At 44.3% G+C, this 20,019-nt stretch overlaps 1 protein-coding gene across 10 annotated transcripts in view; it reads right to left on the reverse strand.

Annotated features, from left to right (window-relative positions):
• The window catches only part of JARID2 (jumonji and AT-rich interaction domain containing 2), a 243,013-nt gene that overhangs the window by 40,959 nt on the left and 182,035 nt on the right, over positions 1 to 20,019 (reverse strand). For all 10 annotated transcript variants that reach the window (XR_014232297.1, XR_014232298.1, XM_082345419.1 and 7 more), the window contains one exon: positions 7,335 to 7,511. Coding sequence is in view for 8 of the 10 variants with exons in the window: in XM_082345419.1 (XP_082201545.1) it covers positions 7,335 to 7,511 (177 nt within the window). In the remaining 2 variants the exon portion in view is untranslated. The remainder of the gene's footprint in view (positions 1 to 7,334; positions 7,512 to 20,019) is intronic.

Below are 20,019 nucleotides of genomic sequence, written 5' to 3' on the forward strand. Positions count from 1 at the left end.
TTAGTACAGAAAACCAAATACAGAAATATCTGCATTGTAATAAAGATTGTTTTCAAGGTTCTCCAAATAAATTCTGTGGATCTGCCATTGGACCACACCAACCCTCCAGCCAGGAAAGGAATGACTTTTGGAAACCCTATACTCACACTGTATAGTCCCCGGGAACAGCACAACTTCCCAAGTGACTAAAAAGTCCCCTTAAGACAGGCCAGATGAATTTAGCTGGAAATACTAAATACTGAGCCGCTGGGTGAGCAGCTCAGCGATTCAATTTATAATATGTATGACATACACGTATCCCAGGCAAGTATGGACAACAAAACTGATGAACGATTCTGAAAATCTAACACATTACCTTAATCTCTGCAGAACTGCAGAGTATTACAGTTCTTCAGAAGAGTCGTGGGGCCTGAGGCCAGCAACAGGACGGCAGTCAGCACCCCCTTTCTGAGAACTCGTCGAGCACCAGGCGCTGTGCTGAGTGCATCTGTCACTCACTCATTACTAACAGACTTTCGTTTCTCTTTAGTAAGCTATTATTCACATAGCATGTGATCCACCCATTCAAAGCGTACCACCCAGTGGATTCTGGCATAGTCACAGAGTTGTGCAACCATCACCACAAAAATACAAGTTTAAAATGTTTTCATCACCGCCAAATGAAACGCCATCCTTACCCACTCCTGAACCCTAATGGAAAAGCCAGGTGTCCATCCGCACACCAAACTACCAGGGGCCAGAGCAGTCCTAGATGTGTGTGTATATCCCCAAGGTCCCGCGTGGACCGAGAGAGCAAACGCTTCAGCAAGATGAAAAGACACGGGGAAGGCTGGTCGTACTGGCAGACAGGTGTCACCGGCGACCATCCACCACACTTGGAGCAGCTCCTTCTGAGGCGGTCAGTGACGTCACAGTGCTAACGGTCCCCCTCGGGCAGCCCTCACCGCGTGCCAGGTATTTAAACCGTACTAACTTTCCAGGAGTCTCTTATCAACTGCAAGGTTGTTCTAGACTTCCTGATCTTTCCACTCACACGTGGAGTTAACAGCCAATACGGTATTCTCTACCACATAGGAATAAAACCTATATTGACTCATTTACCAGTCACAAAAACCTATGAAAGGACTTCCCTGGTGGCGCAGTGGTTAAGAATCTGCCTGCCAATGCAGGGAACACAGGTTCGAGCCCTGGTCTGGGAAGATCCCACATGCCGCGGAGCAAGTAAGCCCGTTCGCCACAACTACTGAGCCTGAGATCTAGAGCCCGTTCGCCACAACTACTGAGCCTGAGATCTAGAGCCCGCGTGCCACAACAACTGAAGCCCGCGTGCCTAGAGCCCGTGCTCCGCAACGAGAAGCCATCACAATGAGAAGCCCGTGCACCGCAATGAAGAGTAGCCCCCGCTTGCCGCAACTAGAGAAAGCCTGCGTGCAGCAACGAAGACCCAACGCAGCCGTTAATTAATTAATTAAAAATAAAATAAAAACATATGAAAAAGCACTCCTACTACCTCTTTAAAGATAAGAAAACTAAAACTGCCCGAAGTTGCAACCACATATGGGCAGACAAGCGTCAGTGTCCTGATCTCAACCACTCGGCCAAGTGGCCCCAAATGGAAGAGGGGTGGAAGGTAAAAGAAAAAAGCATTTCTCAGCTGGAGAGCATCTCCCCGTGGCACATGGGGGGGACCCTGGCTCTGCCCACACAACCCACCCCTCCACCACCCAGACAGTGGGGCTGCTGAACGCACCTCAAAGGTAATCACATGGCAGAAATGTGGTAAAGTCACCCAAGCAACCGCTTTTTGGCGCTTACACAACAACTCCCCCTCCCCGCCATGTCAATCCAAAAGCAATTAAATTATTCCAGCTGGGAGTCCGATGACATGTTGTTTAAAAAAGACTTGTGAAAAAAAGAAAAATAAAATAAAAGACTTGTGAGAAATGTCCTTCTTCAGAAAGAGAGGAGCTCACAAAGAAACAGTGGTCTCTGCTATTCCTTCCATTTTTCATTAAGTGCAAAACAAGCATGTGGAGAAGGTACAATATGGGGCTGGTGTGAACAATCCACCCTCAATGAGTTCTCCTGTGCAAAGGGTAAGGAACGCCTCACCAGCGAGGAAAAACCAAAGCCAGAATCATTCCAGACAAAAGCATTAATTCCTCTACCCTACCTCACTTATCCTGCTGGAAAACAATTACCAATGACGAGAACGTCTCAAAAACCGAGCCACTTCAAATATCAACTTGTAACACAAATACAAGAGCCACGTTTTGATTGTGTTGTTTGATGGCCAAATACAGAGATTACCTAAGGGCTCTACTGTTAGGATCATTTGAGGTTCTGTATACTGAAGCATATTTTGGAAACTCTGAAGAGCCATCGAAATAGAAGCTGCTGGAGGCATTGACCCTTAAGTGTTGAGCCAAGGTCAAAGGCATGTGTGATGCCATCCCTTGTCATTTCAGATTATGCATTTAAATAAACACATCCATTTCCATTAGGATGCGCAGTGGGTTATAAATGAGAACATTTGAGTCCTCTGTAATGTCTGCACAACTAAACATGTGCCTGGGGACACCAGGCTCTGGCAGGGGACTACTGGGGTCAGGGCTCCTGTCCCTGGGAAGTTGAGCGCTGCCCCAGCCAGGCCCCATTAGACACCTATGGGGAGGGCAGGGGGAGCGTGCGTTCTCTCCTGGCATCAGCTTCCACTAGCCCCACTCCTGCTCTGTAGGGAACCTGCTGCTTCACTGGGGTTCAAGTTTAGGGGAGAAACGAGATAAAGCAGGACACCATCGGCAGCTTGGGTTCTCGTTTCTTCAAACCAACGCAGCCTAAATAAAGCTTTTTGGACCTGCCGCCAAATCAGGGTTTTGGGCCAAAGCTACCCCCATAATATAGAGTTAGTTTTCCCCATTTTGTTTTCTGTGCATTTATCTCCCCACATTTCAATGAGGGTGCTGCTCCCGGGGGAGGGTACAGATGCTGCTGGATCTCCCGACACACCTCGACATCTCCAGCATACGAAGCAGGGGCAAGCACCGCTGGACAAGAGGAATCCTGTGTCAGGGAGAAGAGCACAAAGCTTGCTTTCCACTCTCTCATGTGGAAAAAGTCCGCAATTCGGAGAACCTGTTTGACCACACGGTGATTACGGCCTCATCCAGGTTTTCCCTGTTAGAAAATCTATTTGAACACTTGTACACTTTTCACCTGAGCCCAAAATCAGAAGAAAACGGAGATGATCTGTCTGTAGATTTTACTTTTTGGAAAATGAGGGAGTAAAACTGAGGCAAGTATCAATCAATCAGTCAAATCAAAAACGAAGGCAAGGGCAGGGAGAAGGAACACCCTCACCTCATTCACGAACTGCACCCCGCCTTTTCTTCCCATGCAGTCAGAGAACTTACTTTACTCTCAAGAATGATTCTGAGCTTATATTCACCAAGTGCCCTCTAAAATCAGGGAAGGGGGCTGGGGCGTGGGAGGGGCACATGAAGCAGGACAAGGGCATCACTGGCCTCCTCGTGTCACAGGTGTCACACCACAGGGTCCCCTCGTCCATCCTGGGGAGCGGCAAGCCCAAGTGGTCGGCCTCGTGGCTCAGGAACCCTCTGACACTGGCCTGCTGCTCATCAGGAAGCAGACGGGCATCGGTGCCTTGCCAATCCAATCAAGCTTGGGGCTCTGCAGGCGCTCTCGGAACCTGAACTGCAAAAGTTCAGCTTTCTGAACCTGAAGGAGGCCTCCTCTGAACCCCAGACAGAAGAAACAAAGTCAGTCAGGGCCGGTCCTGGGTGAGCCCAAGCAGTGTCCTCATATACATAATCACCGACCATCTATCTTCTTTCTTTACCGATAAAGCCAATGGCCCAATACCATGCCAACAGACCAGGTAAACACCTTCTGTACTCCCGCAGAGAACTTTCTATTACAAGTGAATCCTCTTTAGGAATATCTGTTTCATTCTGTTGACAGATGTCACGTTTAAACAAATATCCACCTTTATAACTGATAGGTACCCAAGATGAAATCCCATTACAAGGAATTTCAAGAAATTCTGCTCTATATTTACAAAGAAAAGGGTCTCAGTAAAAACAAAGCAGGAAAGACAAGTTTAAGCTGCCACGGGAATTCCGCCACTGTTTGATCTGTATTTGTTAATCATGGAAACAGAGTTCCTCAGTGATCCCAGCCTGACTGCTTAGAGGATTCTTGTGAAAACCACCACAGTCCTGGGGTTCACTGCTGCCATTCTGCAATTCATACTCTGTGGGAGAGAACAGGGTACCAAGTTTCCTATGGGTCATAATAGGGACAAGAAGATACAGTGTAGATGGGAATGAGAGGAGATGAAAACAGGGTGGGATATAAATGTTTTTAATCTGAAAATGGTACTAATGTCTCAGGGAGGAAAAAAATGGATTCCAGGAATAAAATTTTAGTTAGGGAATCTTTACCCAGCTAATCAGGTCATCTTGGAAAAGCCACTTCCCTTTAACACACACACAGCAATGTCCACCATCCACCATAACAGATCTCAATGGTAACGATTCCTTTACCCGAGACACACGCAGTAACTATTTCGTTCTTCCGGGATATAAATGAAGGAAGGAACAAATGAATGCCCATCTACACTATCCTGCTTGTTTCATAGAAGAAGAAACTAAGAATCAGAGAAATTAAATGCCTACCCAGCAAGACACAGCTAATTAAGCCTTAAAAGGGGCAGGAAACAAAGGTCCTGATGACTAGTTGATGCTGATAAAGACCTTTATGGTATGGGAACAGGACCGGGGGGGGGGGAGGAACAAACGTGTGTGTTATGCAATTTGGCGTTATAGTATAATTTCAATTATCTAGAAATGGCTGGGAAAGGAACACTATTCCACAGCTAAATGTTCAGTTTTCAAAGATTATTACATTTTCGTTTTACCACTTTTGGGTGATAGCCCTCTAATCTCTGCTGCTGAGGATAGTACCTTCAGGAATCTCCTTACGCCCTCCTGCTGGGGGGACCTACTCCCCAGTGTCACTAAGTCTTGCTTTAATAACCTGCTGGTGGCAGTTTGCTTCCTTGTCATCGGCCTTCTTCATGTCACAGAGGATGTAGAACAGGGCAGGTAAGTAAGCTCGGCTAACTAGGTATTGAGAGCTCAGTGTTTTTCTGAAATACCGAATCTGAGGCAGAAACTGGCCTTCTCCAAAGCTGACTTCTCTTTTTCAACAAAAACTCTCATCTTCCTCTGGGTCACTTGAAACTGGAGAAGCTTTCCTAACGGCCTGTGCATTTCCGAGCTGGCTTCAGCCCACTTCTTCCACTGGCCTCGCAGAGAAGCAAGCACTGCCATCCTTTGGGTTTTTAAAGACATGAAACCTCCAAAGACATGAAAGCCATGTGGCAACAGCACAACTGGAGACCCACGCAGAGCTGTGTCTCCCAGGCCGTGGCCTGTGGCACTGGCTCTTTGCCGCTGTCGACCAGATGAGAGTGGTAGCTCCACCATCACAGCACAGGCTGGACCCATCGCAAAGCACAACTGTTCACATGCTCACCCTTACAATAGAGTAGTGTCTGCCGCGGGGGGCATTTCAAAAATCTTGACTGCAATCTGCCACTTTGGGTGATGGGTGCAAGACATCAGATCTTCCATTTCTTCAACTGTAAAGCAAGAAACACCTCCTGCCCTGACCACCTCCCAATGACTCCGCTGTAGAGTAAGTAGATGGAATCAGAAGAGATAACGTAGATGAACCCATCCTGAAAACGCTCATATTTTAACTGTCATTCATGGAAAACAGCCCTCAATCCACCCTCTCACAAAGGGGATTTCTGAAAGACCACCCACTAAAAGGAAATTAGAGAAGCCACCCCTTAACTATGAACATGTCTACACACACAGCTAACAGAGGCTACACAAACACTTCACTTAATCCCTACCTTACAGATGAGGAGCCGGAGGCTGAGAAATACTGAGTTATGCACTGAGATTATTAACCTCATCTCCCCAACAAACTGTCAGGTCCTTAAGTCACATTTTGTCATGTCTCTATGCCACCTAAACACAGCCCTAAGCAAGAAGCAGGACATTTGAATAATCACTCAACTGACAAGGCAAAAATGCCCAACAATGGTGCAGGTGAGACAGATTCCTATCACACCTAAGCAATGCTGGTCCTGCACCTCTACTTCCCATTGGGTCCAGAAAGACGAGGAGTAGTTCAGTGCACAGCCGTGGAGGAAAAAAAAAATGAGCAGCTTTCCTCTGCCTCAATCACTTACTGGCAGCACTGGTTTTCTGCCACTTGTAGACGGGGACGCTCTACCTTCTAGGGTCTCTGTGAGTCCCAACGGAAGTATGATCTTGAGCAAAGAACCTGGTTAGGAACTCACAGAAAACAGCGGTCATCTCTCCCAACCTTATGCTCTTCGCTCCACTCTCCTTTTCTTTCCTCTTTTCTTACTTCCTTTCCCCCCACGCCACGCTAATCCAATTAGTCATCAAGTTCTCTCAAGCCTACTCCCTGCAGTATTTCTATATCTACCTACACATTTTTGTACTTCATCCTCCTCCCATTTACATTGCCATGACCACCTTGTAGTCCCTTGTTACCTTTGGCCAGGTAATTGCCTACAATTACAGCCTGTCAATGTGTTTCCTCTTCTTTAAATCATTTCCTTTTATGAATTCCTCTTAATTGAGGCCAGCTTAATCTTTTCAGAATGTAACTACAATTAAGTCACCTCCCTGTTGAAAAACCACTGAGCACTTTACACAGCCAACTTATTTATACTTTTCTCTCTCTCATATTCAACCTTTTGTTCCTGTTTTGTGGGCTACATGTCCTCCCCCACAATGTTAACAGTCAAGGGGGGAAAAAAAATCAGTCTAGTTCACAATACATATGCATGTACTTGATTTCACATACTGGATAACACTTTCCTTTCTTCACTATCTCTGCCTGCTAAAATCACAACAGTAAGTTGATCACAATAGCGTCTTCACGAAATCATCTTGACCATCTCTGTTTAGATGTGACGTCTTCCTCTTCCAATTCCTACGTCTGCCGCTCTTATGGAATTTATCATCATCTCCGCAAACATAAGAATATGTATCCTCATCTTAACAATGTATTTGTCTAGAACACACTTGATTGGACTGTGTCACACCAATGTCTGCTAAGTGCCTGGTACTTAAAGAAGCATCCAAAACTAGCTTCGCCACAAACCAGCTCTGCAGCCTTCATCTTCTCAACATATGATCGATTCTACCTTTCACCCAAAGTTTTGGATTTTATCTTTTTTAACCCAAATTCAACAGTGGGCCTACCATGTCCATTGTGAACATGCTTGTGGGTTTTTCCTTTCCTGGGGGTTGACTGGCATGAAGATGAAGTGTTGTTGGTAGCTGTTTTGACGTCTTCTGTCTCATCATCTTCCTCCTCGACGTCCTCCTCGTCCTGAGAGCTTCCGAAATATACCATGCTGTTGGGCAGCGCAGGAGAACCTAGTGGGTTTAAAAGAAGGTGCATAAACACAGGCCTGGATCCTCACCCCTTCCAGAGGCGCACTTCAAATGGAGCCATTCGTTAAGTTACAAACTTAAATCCTCATGACTGAGCAGATAAAACAAAGCTATTTATCTCTCTACTGCCATTTTTTATTTATTTTTCAAACATCCCCCAGGAAATATAACTCCATCTGTGTCCTTTTAACAGATTTCAAGCAAAATCTCCCAGTAGGGGGATGATGCCATTCACCAAACATAACAAATGAAAATTTTAAAAATCTCATTTGAATAGTTCTTAAGAAGGGAAGGGAAAAACCACCAAGGACTGAACTGAGCAAGAAAAATTAATAAATTAAAAAAAAAAATCTACCCACAGTGTCAAGGACAAGAGTCTATTCTGGGTTATGTCTTTAACTTTCTAGACTTAAGTATGAATTTGAGCTAACGAATTTAAAATGAAAGAAGAGACAATCAGACAGAAGCAAATAGTAAAAACAAAATATGACATTTCCTTATAGAAGGAAACTATCTCATATTCATATGGGGTGAATGACAGGGATGGGTCCCCAAAAACCACAATATATTTGGAAGCTACTTTGATATGATGATCAGGTTAATAGCATGTAAAATTATTAAAATAAATTCCTGCATAACACTAACTGAGAGGCTGGTTTAAAGAAATAAAAAACCCTCTTCACACACATCCCTTACTCCTTTCACACCTTAACCTCCTCATCCCCAAATGTTTTAGTTTCTGAACATAAGACAGAACAATAAACCAGAAAATAAGCTCAATATTACAAAGAAGCACAATACAGTTCTTCTTCATCAAATCATGAATTTTCAGAAGGAGATCTGTCAATTAATTGGTATACTGTTTGGGACCGAAGGCTGTTAAAAACCCCCCAAATTAATTGATTAATTGATCAAATTTTTTTAAGCCCCTGAGTTAATTTCTGGCCACATGTCAATCTTCTTCCCCATTAGGTATCTTGAGGAGAGCTACTATCAAGTAACAGAAGAACTAATAAATGTGAAGTTCATTTCCTCTTGACAGTTTCCTGTGAATGAGCTAACACTCCAGGAACACCTGTCAAGATTCAAGTAACCAAATTTGCTCTCCTTCCCAAACAGGGATTTCAAACTTCAACCACAATGGTTTAAACCATTCCTGTCCAACTGCGGGGCTGCATGTTCTAACGAGGAGACGGACATGACTGAGTGGTTATCACGGCACTGAAGTGGGAAACCAAAACCGCCCAGCTCCCAGAAACACAAAGGCAAAGACAGTACCTTCCTCTTGTTGTCGTCAATGACCTACCAATACTCAAAACCCCACAAGTTATGTGGGTCACGCCACTGAATGGAAATGAAACTCCAAAGGGATGTATGTGACAAAAATTCTGTGGATAACAGAATTGGATACACTCTGACAAAAGCCATTTCCTTTGTTTTCTCCCCTTTGATCACTTCCAATTAGAAGCAGGTTCTCAACAGAAGGAAAGTCTGACAGAGGCTTTGGGGGAAAATCGTCTAATCAAATAGAAGTTAGAGATGAAGTTTTTCAAAAAATAGAAGGAAATATCTGGCCGTATTTCCACTGGAACAATATATTTACCCTTGTACTAAGTGGTTTTACAATTGGTACAAGACTGAATACAAAAAGAGGAGGCACGACCCTTATTAGCTTCCTACTTAGAAGTTTTCAGTTGGAACTTACCATCCACACAGATATACATTAAGTACCTCCACAGCCAAATATACCCATACCATTAGATCCTTTCCTAAATCTAACTTTCTAAACTTTTTAAGTACTTAAGAAAAAGCAGGAGAAACCTTATTTCAGCACTCAAAAGAGGTTCTGAGTAAAAAAAAAAAAAAGAGAGAGAAAAAGAAAAAAGAGAAAGAAAAGGAAATTTACCATAAACTCCAACTCATTCTAGCATGTAACGTGACACAAGGTAACACACTACATGCTGCCAGACAGACAGAGCTGGGGACCCAACACCTGGAAGTTACAGACTCAGCCATTACACTTCCCTCTTCAGTAGAATGAGAAGGAATAGGTTAAATAAATCTCTTCAAGTTCCTTCGAGATCAAAATACCCACATCTAACTCCCTTTAAAGAAGAGCCTTCCTACACACTGTTTTGGATGCACTGACCAGCGGCTGAAATCAGAAAATGGATTAGTACTGTGAAGGGCAGGTTTTCGTGTAGACCCTGCAGTAACTTCCACAGCCCACTCTGCCCTCTGTCGGAGGGAAGCAGGATTAAAGGCTATAACTCCAGGAAGTAATAAGCCATTACCCCCTTCACCTTCCTCTTTCCCGCCCCCTCAGGAGAAAAGGCAATAAACTGCAACAGAGGCCATTTGGGAGTAACTTTAAAAAGGGGGAAAGTAAATCTATGTTTCAAACAGAATCAGGTAAAATCTACATGAAACACACGAGAAATAATTAACTGCCACCTACAGAATCTGTTGAGGAGTTTTTGAAACTCAAACCCAATGCATAAAGCATCAAATTCCTTACATTCAAGATTCTGAGAATGGGGTGAACATTAAATTTATGTTCCAAAGAACTAAAATGGAGGGAATGTTTAGGAGCTCAGTTCAGAATCCAAGTTTCATTAACATCTTAAAGAAAGCATATGAAGTAATTTCTTCAACAAAAGAAAACAACCAATCTTATGAATCCATTTCTTTTTTTTATATATAGATTTATTATTTATTTATTTTTGGCTGCGTCGGATCTTAGCTGCGGCACGCGGGATCTTCGTTGCGGCATGTGGGATCTTTTGTTGCGGCACGCGGGCTTCTCTCTAGCTGTGGCGCGTGGGTTCCAGAGCGCATGGCCTCTGTAGTTTGTGGCACTGTGGGCTCTAGTTGAGGCGTGCGAGCTCAGTAGCTGTGGCCCGCGGGCTTAGCTGTCCCGCGGCATGTGGGATCTTAGTTCCCCAACCAAGGATCGAACCCGTGTCCCCTGCACTGTAAGGTGGATTCCTTACCACTGGACCACCAGGGAAGTCCCATGAATCCATTTCTTTAAACAGCTTCTCAGCAAATATAAAAACAAAGTGATGTAACCTGTTACATAGTCTAAAAGACAGTCAGAGGCTAAGAGAAAAGTGAAACAGAAAACAGAAGACCAGTAAAAGGGGAGGTGGAGGTGTGTGTTTCCTGAGGCACTCACTTTCAAACCAAAACTTATAATAATACAAAATCTTTCTGACGGGACTGGCTCTGCAGTCAGAGGTGGGAAAGGACACAATTTCTCTAAGTATGGAGGCACGGGGGATAAAAGCAGAATGCTTTCACCCTGAAAGGTGATTTGGGTTCTCATCAGATGACTGACATGTTGGTCTGGACCTAAAGATCAAGCATCAACAAAATAAAAGGCAATGAAGATTCTCAAACCAGATGGGGAATGGAGAGGCTCGTACAAAGAAGGGAGAAGGGCTAAGTGGAGGAAAAGGACCAATGCTCAATAATAAGGATCCTCAGGCGGAGAGGTCAGTTAATCACTAACAGAGGCAAGATGCCCGTGGTTCAAATATTAGGCTTGTGCCAATTCTCCCCTCCGCAGGTGCCACTCATCATGGACGGCACTCTCCCCAAGCCTGGGTATGGCCTCACTATTCTCCAGGTTTTGTTCAAGAAGCCACTGCCAATCTATAACCTGTCCCTCAGTAGTGGCCTCATCAACCACAGCCTTCTCCCCCAGAAAAACCAGACCTCCAGAATTTTACTGGGGACCTGCATACCAACTGTACCTCTCATTAACCCTGTAGTGAAACTGAAGCAAGAAGAAAAGACTAAATCCAACAGAGTCTAATGTTGCATATTCCAAAGCTCTGTCACCACGTAGCTACTGGAAATCCCTCTAAGACCCCGCTGACATGTCCATCTGCAAAGCCACGGAGAGGCCAAGCCAACATTCCAGATCAGGAGAAAGCACAGCACTAGGGGAAAGGCAGCAAAAACAGCCCCTTTCTTTCTTTCTTGTTGACACAAAACCAGTAAGATCATCTCACATTTCATAATCAAGGTGATAGAGAAACACTGACTGTTGTCTGGTAATACCTTGAGAATAGCCAAAGAAGAACCTCAAATACATAAAAGGAAACCAAAAGCATCTGAGAAGCCAAACTAGTCAAAACATTCACATAGAGCTTATTTATTTCTTCTTAGCCTAGATACAAGCTCAATTATCTAATTTACAAATAAGTTTAGAGGAGGAATCTGCTAGACACACAAAGAAAAAGAAAAAGAAAAAGATGAAGGAAAGGATATTTTAAAGCCCTAAAATCACCCAGAAGTCTGTGCTGTTTATCACTGGTGAAAATTATCCTACATTCTTCAGTATAAAATGGGTGAACAGGTATATTAGATAATCAAATTGAGGCTGTGTGAATAGAAAGTTAAATTAACATTTAGTATTTGAAAACAGAAGACTATACGTGTTTTTAGAATTTTTCGTTAAAAATAGTTGGCAACTTATAGATCCTCTCACGTAAGAGGTAAGCTTCCTCTCTAGAAAATTTATTAGGGAAACGTCTTCCCTCCAAATGTCAGATGAGGCAAACTTTTCAAAAGCTCATTGTGGGTTCAGCATTCAGAAAACCGGGCACGGATCTACGGAGACGAAAATAACAACCTTCCCTTTCTACAGCAGGGCTCTGCTGCAAAACACAGGCGAAGGAGGTGAAAACAAGGGGTCTGAGAAAGGAAGGGCTCTGCAGCACCCACACCTGGTGTCCTCAGGTGGGCTCTCCCCATCAGAGGTATAAGTCCCACTCGTGCAAGTCAGACAGGCTGCTTATCACACAAAAATCACACCATCTCGCTCCTTTACAAACTCTGTAGTTTTAAAGGAGTGATCAATGAAAGGTGAATGCTTTTAGTGTTTTAAGAGAGTTAAGGATTGCATAGGGTATGGGGAGAGGGGGGTAAGTTATACATGTGTATTTAGTATATACAATTTTCTATTAAAATCGCAGGCAGATTTTTCTCTCCTGATTATTCAAGCACATTAGCAAACATGAAAAAAAAATCTGAACTTGGATCAGTCAGTGGGATCGGGAGTGCAGAACGCATCTGCGCTTTGCCAAAGCCGTATTTCATTACTTTTCAGAATTAGCTGGCAATGTCTCCACAATATTTACTGAAGTGAAAACCAAATGTTTTCATCTGGACAAAAATCAAACTGTGGTATGTTACAACCACAACAGAAATCATTTTAATCCAAAAGCTTGCTTTCTCTAATTTGGGCTGTGGTTTCTATAAAATTGGATTCTTCTCCATGAATCATGTACACATACAAGCCCTCGTTCTCATTATCTTCCCTCCCCCGACCAGTTCTTTATCTTAACAAGCTAAACATAGCTGGCTCTATTTTGCAAAGACCCTAAAGGGATTCCCTGCCAGCTGTCATTTAGCTGGGGAGTCAAATTCTGTAGCTTGACCTAATAACCTCTGGGCTGTCCCCCCGCCCCGATTTGGCGTGTTCGTGATTGATCTTCAGGATACACAAACAGAATGAAAGCAATCAGCCGCTACTATCATATTAAATTAAAATACAAAACTTCAAAGTGACCTGGTAGGGCCTGGGTAGGGGGAGAAAGGGATAGTTATTTACTGATTTCCTGAGTTAGAGGAGAGGAGAGAGCTCCATCCTTCGAAACTGGAGAGTCAAGGGAGAAAGTGGGTACAACTGCCTTGGTCCATTCATCCCACTGTGTATGTACCCGGCACTGATCCAGGCACCAGCAACCCTCACAGACCAGACATCCGTACTCACCCTGAACACTCACGCACCCCACACGTAAATACCAAGTGCCCTGAAAGACTGGGACAACTATAACACACGGAATGATGACCTCTGTCTCTTCCAGGTCGGCCTTTACAATTTACCAGGGAAGAAGAATTTACACCAAGACTTCCCAAACCCCACCCACTTCCACAGGCCCTAAGATTATGTGCCATATCCACCTGCTATTTTCTTTAAAGTGATTCATATTCATGATTTAAATGGATTCTCTCTATTATATCAGTAGAAAATTAATATCACATGCCCTAAAGAAAAGGTAGTTAATATTACAATAGAATTTTTAAACATGCAGCTAATGTCATTTCTGGCACCACCAGGGGTACATTTAGCAGGGCTTGGGAAACAGCCCTCCAGCCAAAGGCCAAACACAAAGGGGGCCCCTAATTCCTTATGGGATAAGGAGGAGCCTGGGCAATGAAGCCCATCCTGGAACTGCTCTTCCTTATAATACACACGTTATCCAAAAAAAGGATGGCAGTCATTGAAAACGACTCTACGTGGAATCCAAAAGTCCAGGATGAATCATCAGCTCGGCAGTCACGTGCCCACTCGTCAGGAGCCTCCATTTACTTGTCTGTACAATGAGATTAATGTCTTCAGACGTAACATCTGTGATGATCCCAAAGGCCTCTGAGGTAGCATATGCAAAAGCACTGTCAACACCCACACTTCAGCGCCATTATTAGGCTGACACATGGCTTCAGTGACAAAAACAACTCGAAACTATAAAAGCAGGCTGTCACTTTCCATAGGTGAGAGCAAAGGCAATTTATTTCCTCTCTGCTTTACTAAATGGGAAAGCTATCAGACTGGCAACAAGGGGAGGGGGGCAGTGCGGTGCACAGAAATAGGATGCAAACACAAAATGAACTCAACAGTTAGAATTTCTGGAACTTGGGCAGAGTAATGCCTTGTGAGAGCTGGAAACCTTCAGCCCGTAAGAGCCTTTTTTCAGGAAGAACAGGGAGGAAGTGATGATATGACTGTCACCTCAGTGTGCCCCTCTTCAGTTACGTGCCCCCAGATGTGCCAGTCTGACTGCACGTTTAGGAAATGCCCCACGGCAGGGCACGTGTTCTAAGATCCCTGACGTGAGAGACTTGGCAACGAGAACCACTTTCCCTCTTAACATGTCGGCTAACGTACCGACCTAGCCGACCACAGCAATAGGAGAAAGTATCATTTAATTAACAGCTGGAATAATCTGCTTACTGTCTTTCCCATGAGGCTGTCTACACCTGTGGCTTGAAACGTACACAAACGAATACACGTCCAGTCAAATGCAATGAGGTCTCTGGATCTCCTCACAGCAACTGAATGTGCAGATCACACCACACGGCACAAAGTGGAAACAAGTCAGAAATTAACTTCATCAAGGCCACACAGAGACGACCCGAACACCCAAGTCTGTGCTCTCTCCACCACGAAAGTGTCCACAAATCCTATCAGACGTAAATACGGTAGAAGGGGCACCTTGCCTTTGGGACGTGGGTCCTGATGACTTTAGTGCTGTCAGCTGCCAGCAAGGTGCTCTGTAAACAAAACAGGACTATCGTTACTTCCATCTACCTTCTCTAGATGGATTTCAGGAAGGACGAGAAATACTACGGGACTCTCCAGAAACTAAGGGGGAGGCCGGAAGCAACTGTGAGAAAGGCTACTGACTCCGCGCCAGCAGCCACGGGCAGGGAGAAGGGAGCTGCTTTATCTGCAGGGAGGGCAAAGCCTGGTCGGAGGCCAGCTAGTCTGGAGCGGGGCCAACCCTCTGAGCAAAATGTCTTGGAGTCTTAACGACTGATCGAGGTCACAGAGCAATTAAAGGGGATCCATCCTTCCCCTCCTTGGCGCTTAAGGACACGATGGTTTCATATTTCTTCGTAACTAGCCTGATAAACTATCCTGGCAAGTAAATTGCTTGCTCAGCACAACTCGGCCAAGTATACAGACTCTTGGAAAACCAAGCATATGAGGAACATAAGGCCAGTTTGATCTGGAGAAAAGTGAGGGTGGCCACTGAAATCCTCAGGGTGGCAAGAATACCACTTTGTCTGTTACCTCTCTCAAAAATTAAGATGCGACACCTCTCAAAAGGATCCATCAAAAAAAAAGTTGTGTACCACTGTGACAGAGGGCCTTCCTCCCCCAAAGAGTTCATGTAAAGTATTCCCATTTTGCTCAAGGAAGTTCATTACTAGTGCCATAGTGTTCCTTGCAATTGGAGGATTACTTAATTGCTTTCTAGCAGGTTAATCCCCTTTCATTCTGTGACCTCTAAATCACCCCAGGCTTTTGCATTTGCCCTACTTAGAATTTATCATCCTCAATACCCAACGCCAGTACTCTAACAAAACATGTGCTCCTTACCAATAAAGCCAACGACTGTCTTTAGAGAGAGTTCCATGGGTGGTCTGTCTCTTCTGGTACCTGCATTCTCCTCAGCTGGTCTTTTATATCGTTCCTCTTCAGTTTCAAATGGAAGGCTCCTCCAATACCCTGTTCGTCTGCCTAAATTCACTGGGAAACGTAGGTCCATTGGATGGTCACCACAGGCACCATCTGGCCTGCTTCACACCCATGACTTTAACTCCACAGCAACTGTGTGCTAACTACACACCTGTTTTACAAAAGAAGACACTTGGACTGAGAGTGGTTTAAGTCATCTGCCCAAGACCCACCAGGATCATTCAGCCTCCGGCCTGTGTTCCTACAACAACCCGCTGGCGAGCCCTTCCTCTAGCCTCAATCCGTTTTCCGTCGTTGCCGGGATCATCTTACTCAATAAGGGTCTGGACATGTTATGTCTCCTCTCTCAGCTGAAGAACCTCAGTGAATATCCAGCCCAGGGCCCACAGAATCTGACACGTCTAACTCCCCTGCTTTAACGAGGGGTCCTCCAAAACAGAAACCCAACACCATCCCAGGCCTTGGTAGGGGCTCCTGCAGAACTTTCTCCTTCTACAAAGCCAGCTCCATCCCAGGCCTTGGTAGGCGCTCCTGCAGAGCTTTCTACTTCTACAAAGTCAGCTCCATCCCAGAGAGCCTTGGGCAGAGTCCTTTCCTGTTCCACACACGCACCCTCTACCCTGGCACTGCCTAGCTGGTCTATCGCACCTACCACAGGGATACTGCTTTCCTGTTGCTAATCTGTTTTCTAGTGTCTGGCATATAAAAAATGTTCAATAAAGGCTTGCTGAATTAATTAGCAATTGAATGATGGCTGATCGCTGAAGATTCTCTAAGACCTGGGAAACAAAAGGCAAGCAGTCCCAAAACAGAAAGGACTGCTTCGCCATGGCTGACAGTGTGGGTCTTTCCTAAGAACTCCTCCAAAAGAGCTCTCTTCTTTCCTCCGAACTGTGACACTGGACGGTGAAACCCACGGTCAGAAGAAGGAACCATGTGCAGATGTGTATTTTCAGGGAACCCCCTTGGGAATCCCCCTTGTTTGCAGAGCCCCATAAAGAGAAAAATATAAATAAGAGAATCATTTAACCTGCCACTGCTCTGCTGTGTTAAGCTTTTTTAACCTGCTAATCATCATAGTCAGGACAAAGAGAAGCAGACAGAACTCATTAAGAATAACGAGACCAGTGAAAGAAAATGCAGCGATGGTTAGAATCGATGCACGCGGCCCAGGGCACACACCCCTCCCCCTTCTCGGCCAATGTACACCGCAAAAGATGCTAATTATGCCTCTGGCAGGAGCCATGTGGACCCCCTTCAAAGCAGCCATTTAAAGATAAATACACTGCAGGCAAACACTTCAGGCCGGCTGCACTATTCACTCTTCCTTTCCTTTAGAGATTTCACTCTTCCTTTCCTTTAGAGATTTTAGGTCATGATATTAAATAGGAAAGGAGAGAGCTCTGGCAAACTTAGCTGAAAGGTCTCCGCGTGCCTTAAGACAGATTTTTTAAATCTCTAAAGCTTCTTATCCCTGAACAACTGGCTGCTGTGTTGACATGTACACACTAATCCCAGAATTATTAATGGTATCGTTTTTCCCCACCCCAGGTTTTCGCTGAAGATACTTAATGGAGTTGTGGGGAGAAGGTTGGGTCTTGGGCTTGCTGAGTGTCACTGATGGGTAACAAACACCAAGGCTTAAAGATCTCTACTTGTCGGCTTTTTCTCAGTCTCAAGATTCATTCTCTTCCATATTCCAAATTAGCTCTGAGACTATAATGGGTAATAACAGAGGACTGGAGAAAAGGATGATCTGTAATCCTTGGCAATAAACATCGTTTCCAGGTCTTTGATTCCTTCATGATTTCTGCAACCAGGCTTTCTTTCCCACCAATACTGAGCCTATCAAGACTGTCTTCTTTACCCAGAGACTCCTGTAAAGGGTGATGGAGTGGCCAGGCTCTTGAGGCTGAGCATAAAGTCTGGGGCTCAGGCAAGCTCTGTTTGGTGTGGAGCCCATACGAAAAAAGCAGCGGCAGAATTAGAATGCAGGTATAAAAAAAAAACGTAATCAAATTCCCAACTATCAACTTTGTCTGTAAAGATTCCAGATGAGGCCAAGACTTAAGTGAGGAAGTGTCACCAGCAGTTGATACCTAAAAGTTAGAAATACATCTACATGTAAATCAAGAATTAGATAAATGATGAGACACCCACAAGATGGAAGGGGTATTTATGTGAGAGTGTGAAACAGGAAAACCACATTGCAAAAATAAAAATATAATGCAATTCCATTTGGGGTGTGTGACTTGTATTGTATATGCACAGAAAAGGCTTAGTAACATTTTCACCAAAGAGATGAGAAACAGTGGTTGTCTCTGGAAGATTAGAGGGAGGGGTATTTTGATTATTTTTTTATTTTTATTTTTTGGTCTGTTTCTCCATCTTTTCTGCTGATCTTCCCTAGAGGAACATGAAATACATTTATAACTAAAAAAAGTTTAAATATTTGAAACTGAAAGAGAATTATTAAAGTACCACTACAACAGGCTTTGTCTATTTAACCCTTGTACACCTCAAAATATGAGTTTTAATTAGCTCAAGCAACTGCATATTAAAGTATGCCATCTAATGCCACCAAATCCATCATATTTCCAATATCATGAAGTACTTAGCGAATCACCTACCATTTGAGGCTTTTAGAAAAGCCAGATCAGGTAAACACACCTGACCTCACAAAGCCCTGGCTTTTAAAATAAAATACCTTAAATCTAAAAAGTACAGGAGGAAGAGTAAGAGGGTGCAGTACTCTGTGTCAAAACCTTATTGCATATCAGCTAAAATAAACAACGAAACCTATTTTATTGTCTGGCTCATGAATGTAGGAATAACTTTCCAAGCCTCAGAGCATTTTTCCAAAATTAAACATCTTAGGTTTCACTTACTGAAACTTTTGTTCCATCTGACAAGTGACAGAAGTAAACTGTGTCTATGAAAAGACATGATTCTCTTGTGTCTAGAGCCTGGAAATGTCAAAGCTGGGTACTTGGTAATGTTTTCCCTAGGTGCCATTTACTCGAGAAATAAGCATGCCTCTCCAAGCAAGGCCCTCCCCAAATCACCCAAAACCAGAGAAAATATGATTTAAAAAAAATTATGCATATATAGGTGCACATGGCACAAACATACAAATTCTGCTCTAAAAACAAGTCACACCCACTCCATAGGTAAAAACTTTCATAACTAAATTCCATAATCTGCAGAGCAGTTTTCTGACATCCTAATAGAAGAAGATCAGTGAATCTTCCTAAAGAAAAGAGTTAAGGCATGGCTCCAAGGTAAGTTTGGCTCCGGTGGGATTAAAAAGACACAATGAAGAGTCCTACCAACACAGAGCTTTAATTATTCACCTGAACCATCTTGCTGCTGATGACACTGTTGACCCTTCAAAGATCCCTTTGGCCCAAACTCCTTCCTCTGAGCACCTGGTCCCACTCACTCTCCACTGCTGATGACACCACCCCACCCCCTACCAGCCTGCTGGCCGCTCTCATCTTTCCTCTTCCTTTCACCCTTCACAGCCGATCCTGCACTTGATTCTTTGCTAGTGGGTTTTTACACCCTCCTTTCCACCTCCACCCTCAACACCTAGGATCACTAGACTCCTGCGGCGAGGAGCTGTGTCAAACCCAAGGGAAGTGCTGGCAGGAGGCCCTGCTACCCACCCCACCTCCCTTTCGGGAGGGAGAAGTGGTCCGCCCTGAAATACAGTTATTCCCCTCCTTTATGTCTTGAGTCTCCCAGGACTATCATAGCAGTAGCCTGTCATCTCAAACAAAAACCTTACCCTTCATTTTCCCTTCCCGAACCATTTAGTCCTAAAGCAAACCGGTACAAGGGTGTGTGTGTGTGTGTGTGTGTGTGTGTGTCGACCACGGCAGCCGCTGTGGTGTGCGAGAGCCAAAGGAGGATGAAGAGGTGTTCACACACAGGTTAGGCCGTTCACAGGGTCCGAGCCAAGTGAGATCAGAAGGGCTCCATGGGGAGGGTGCCAGCAGAGATGGGAGGTGGGGCACACTGGAGAAGATGGATCAAATAAACAATTTATGGATAACAGGAGTCAACTTTCTCACTGTTTAATATAGGAAAAAAAAAAAAAAGAAAACCAGAAGGAACCCTTTGGTGCTAAACTAAAATTGGGAGGTACTGGTGCTCATTCATGGATTTTAATAGACCTAGAGACATAGATGTGCACACTAAATGAGCATG

Source organism: Balaenoptera borealis (genome assembly GCF_965194805.1).
Source record: "Balaenoptera borealis genome assembly, chromosome: 12".
In the NCBI taxonomy this organism is placed as follows: domain Eukaryota; kingdom Metazoa; phylum Chordata; class Mammalia; order Artiodactyla; family Balaenopteridae; genus Balaenoptera; species Balaenoptera borealis.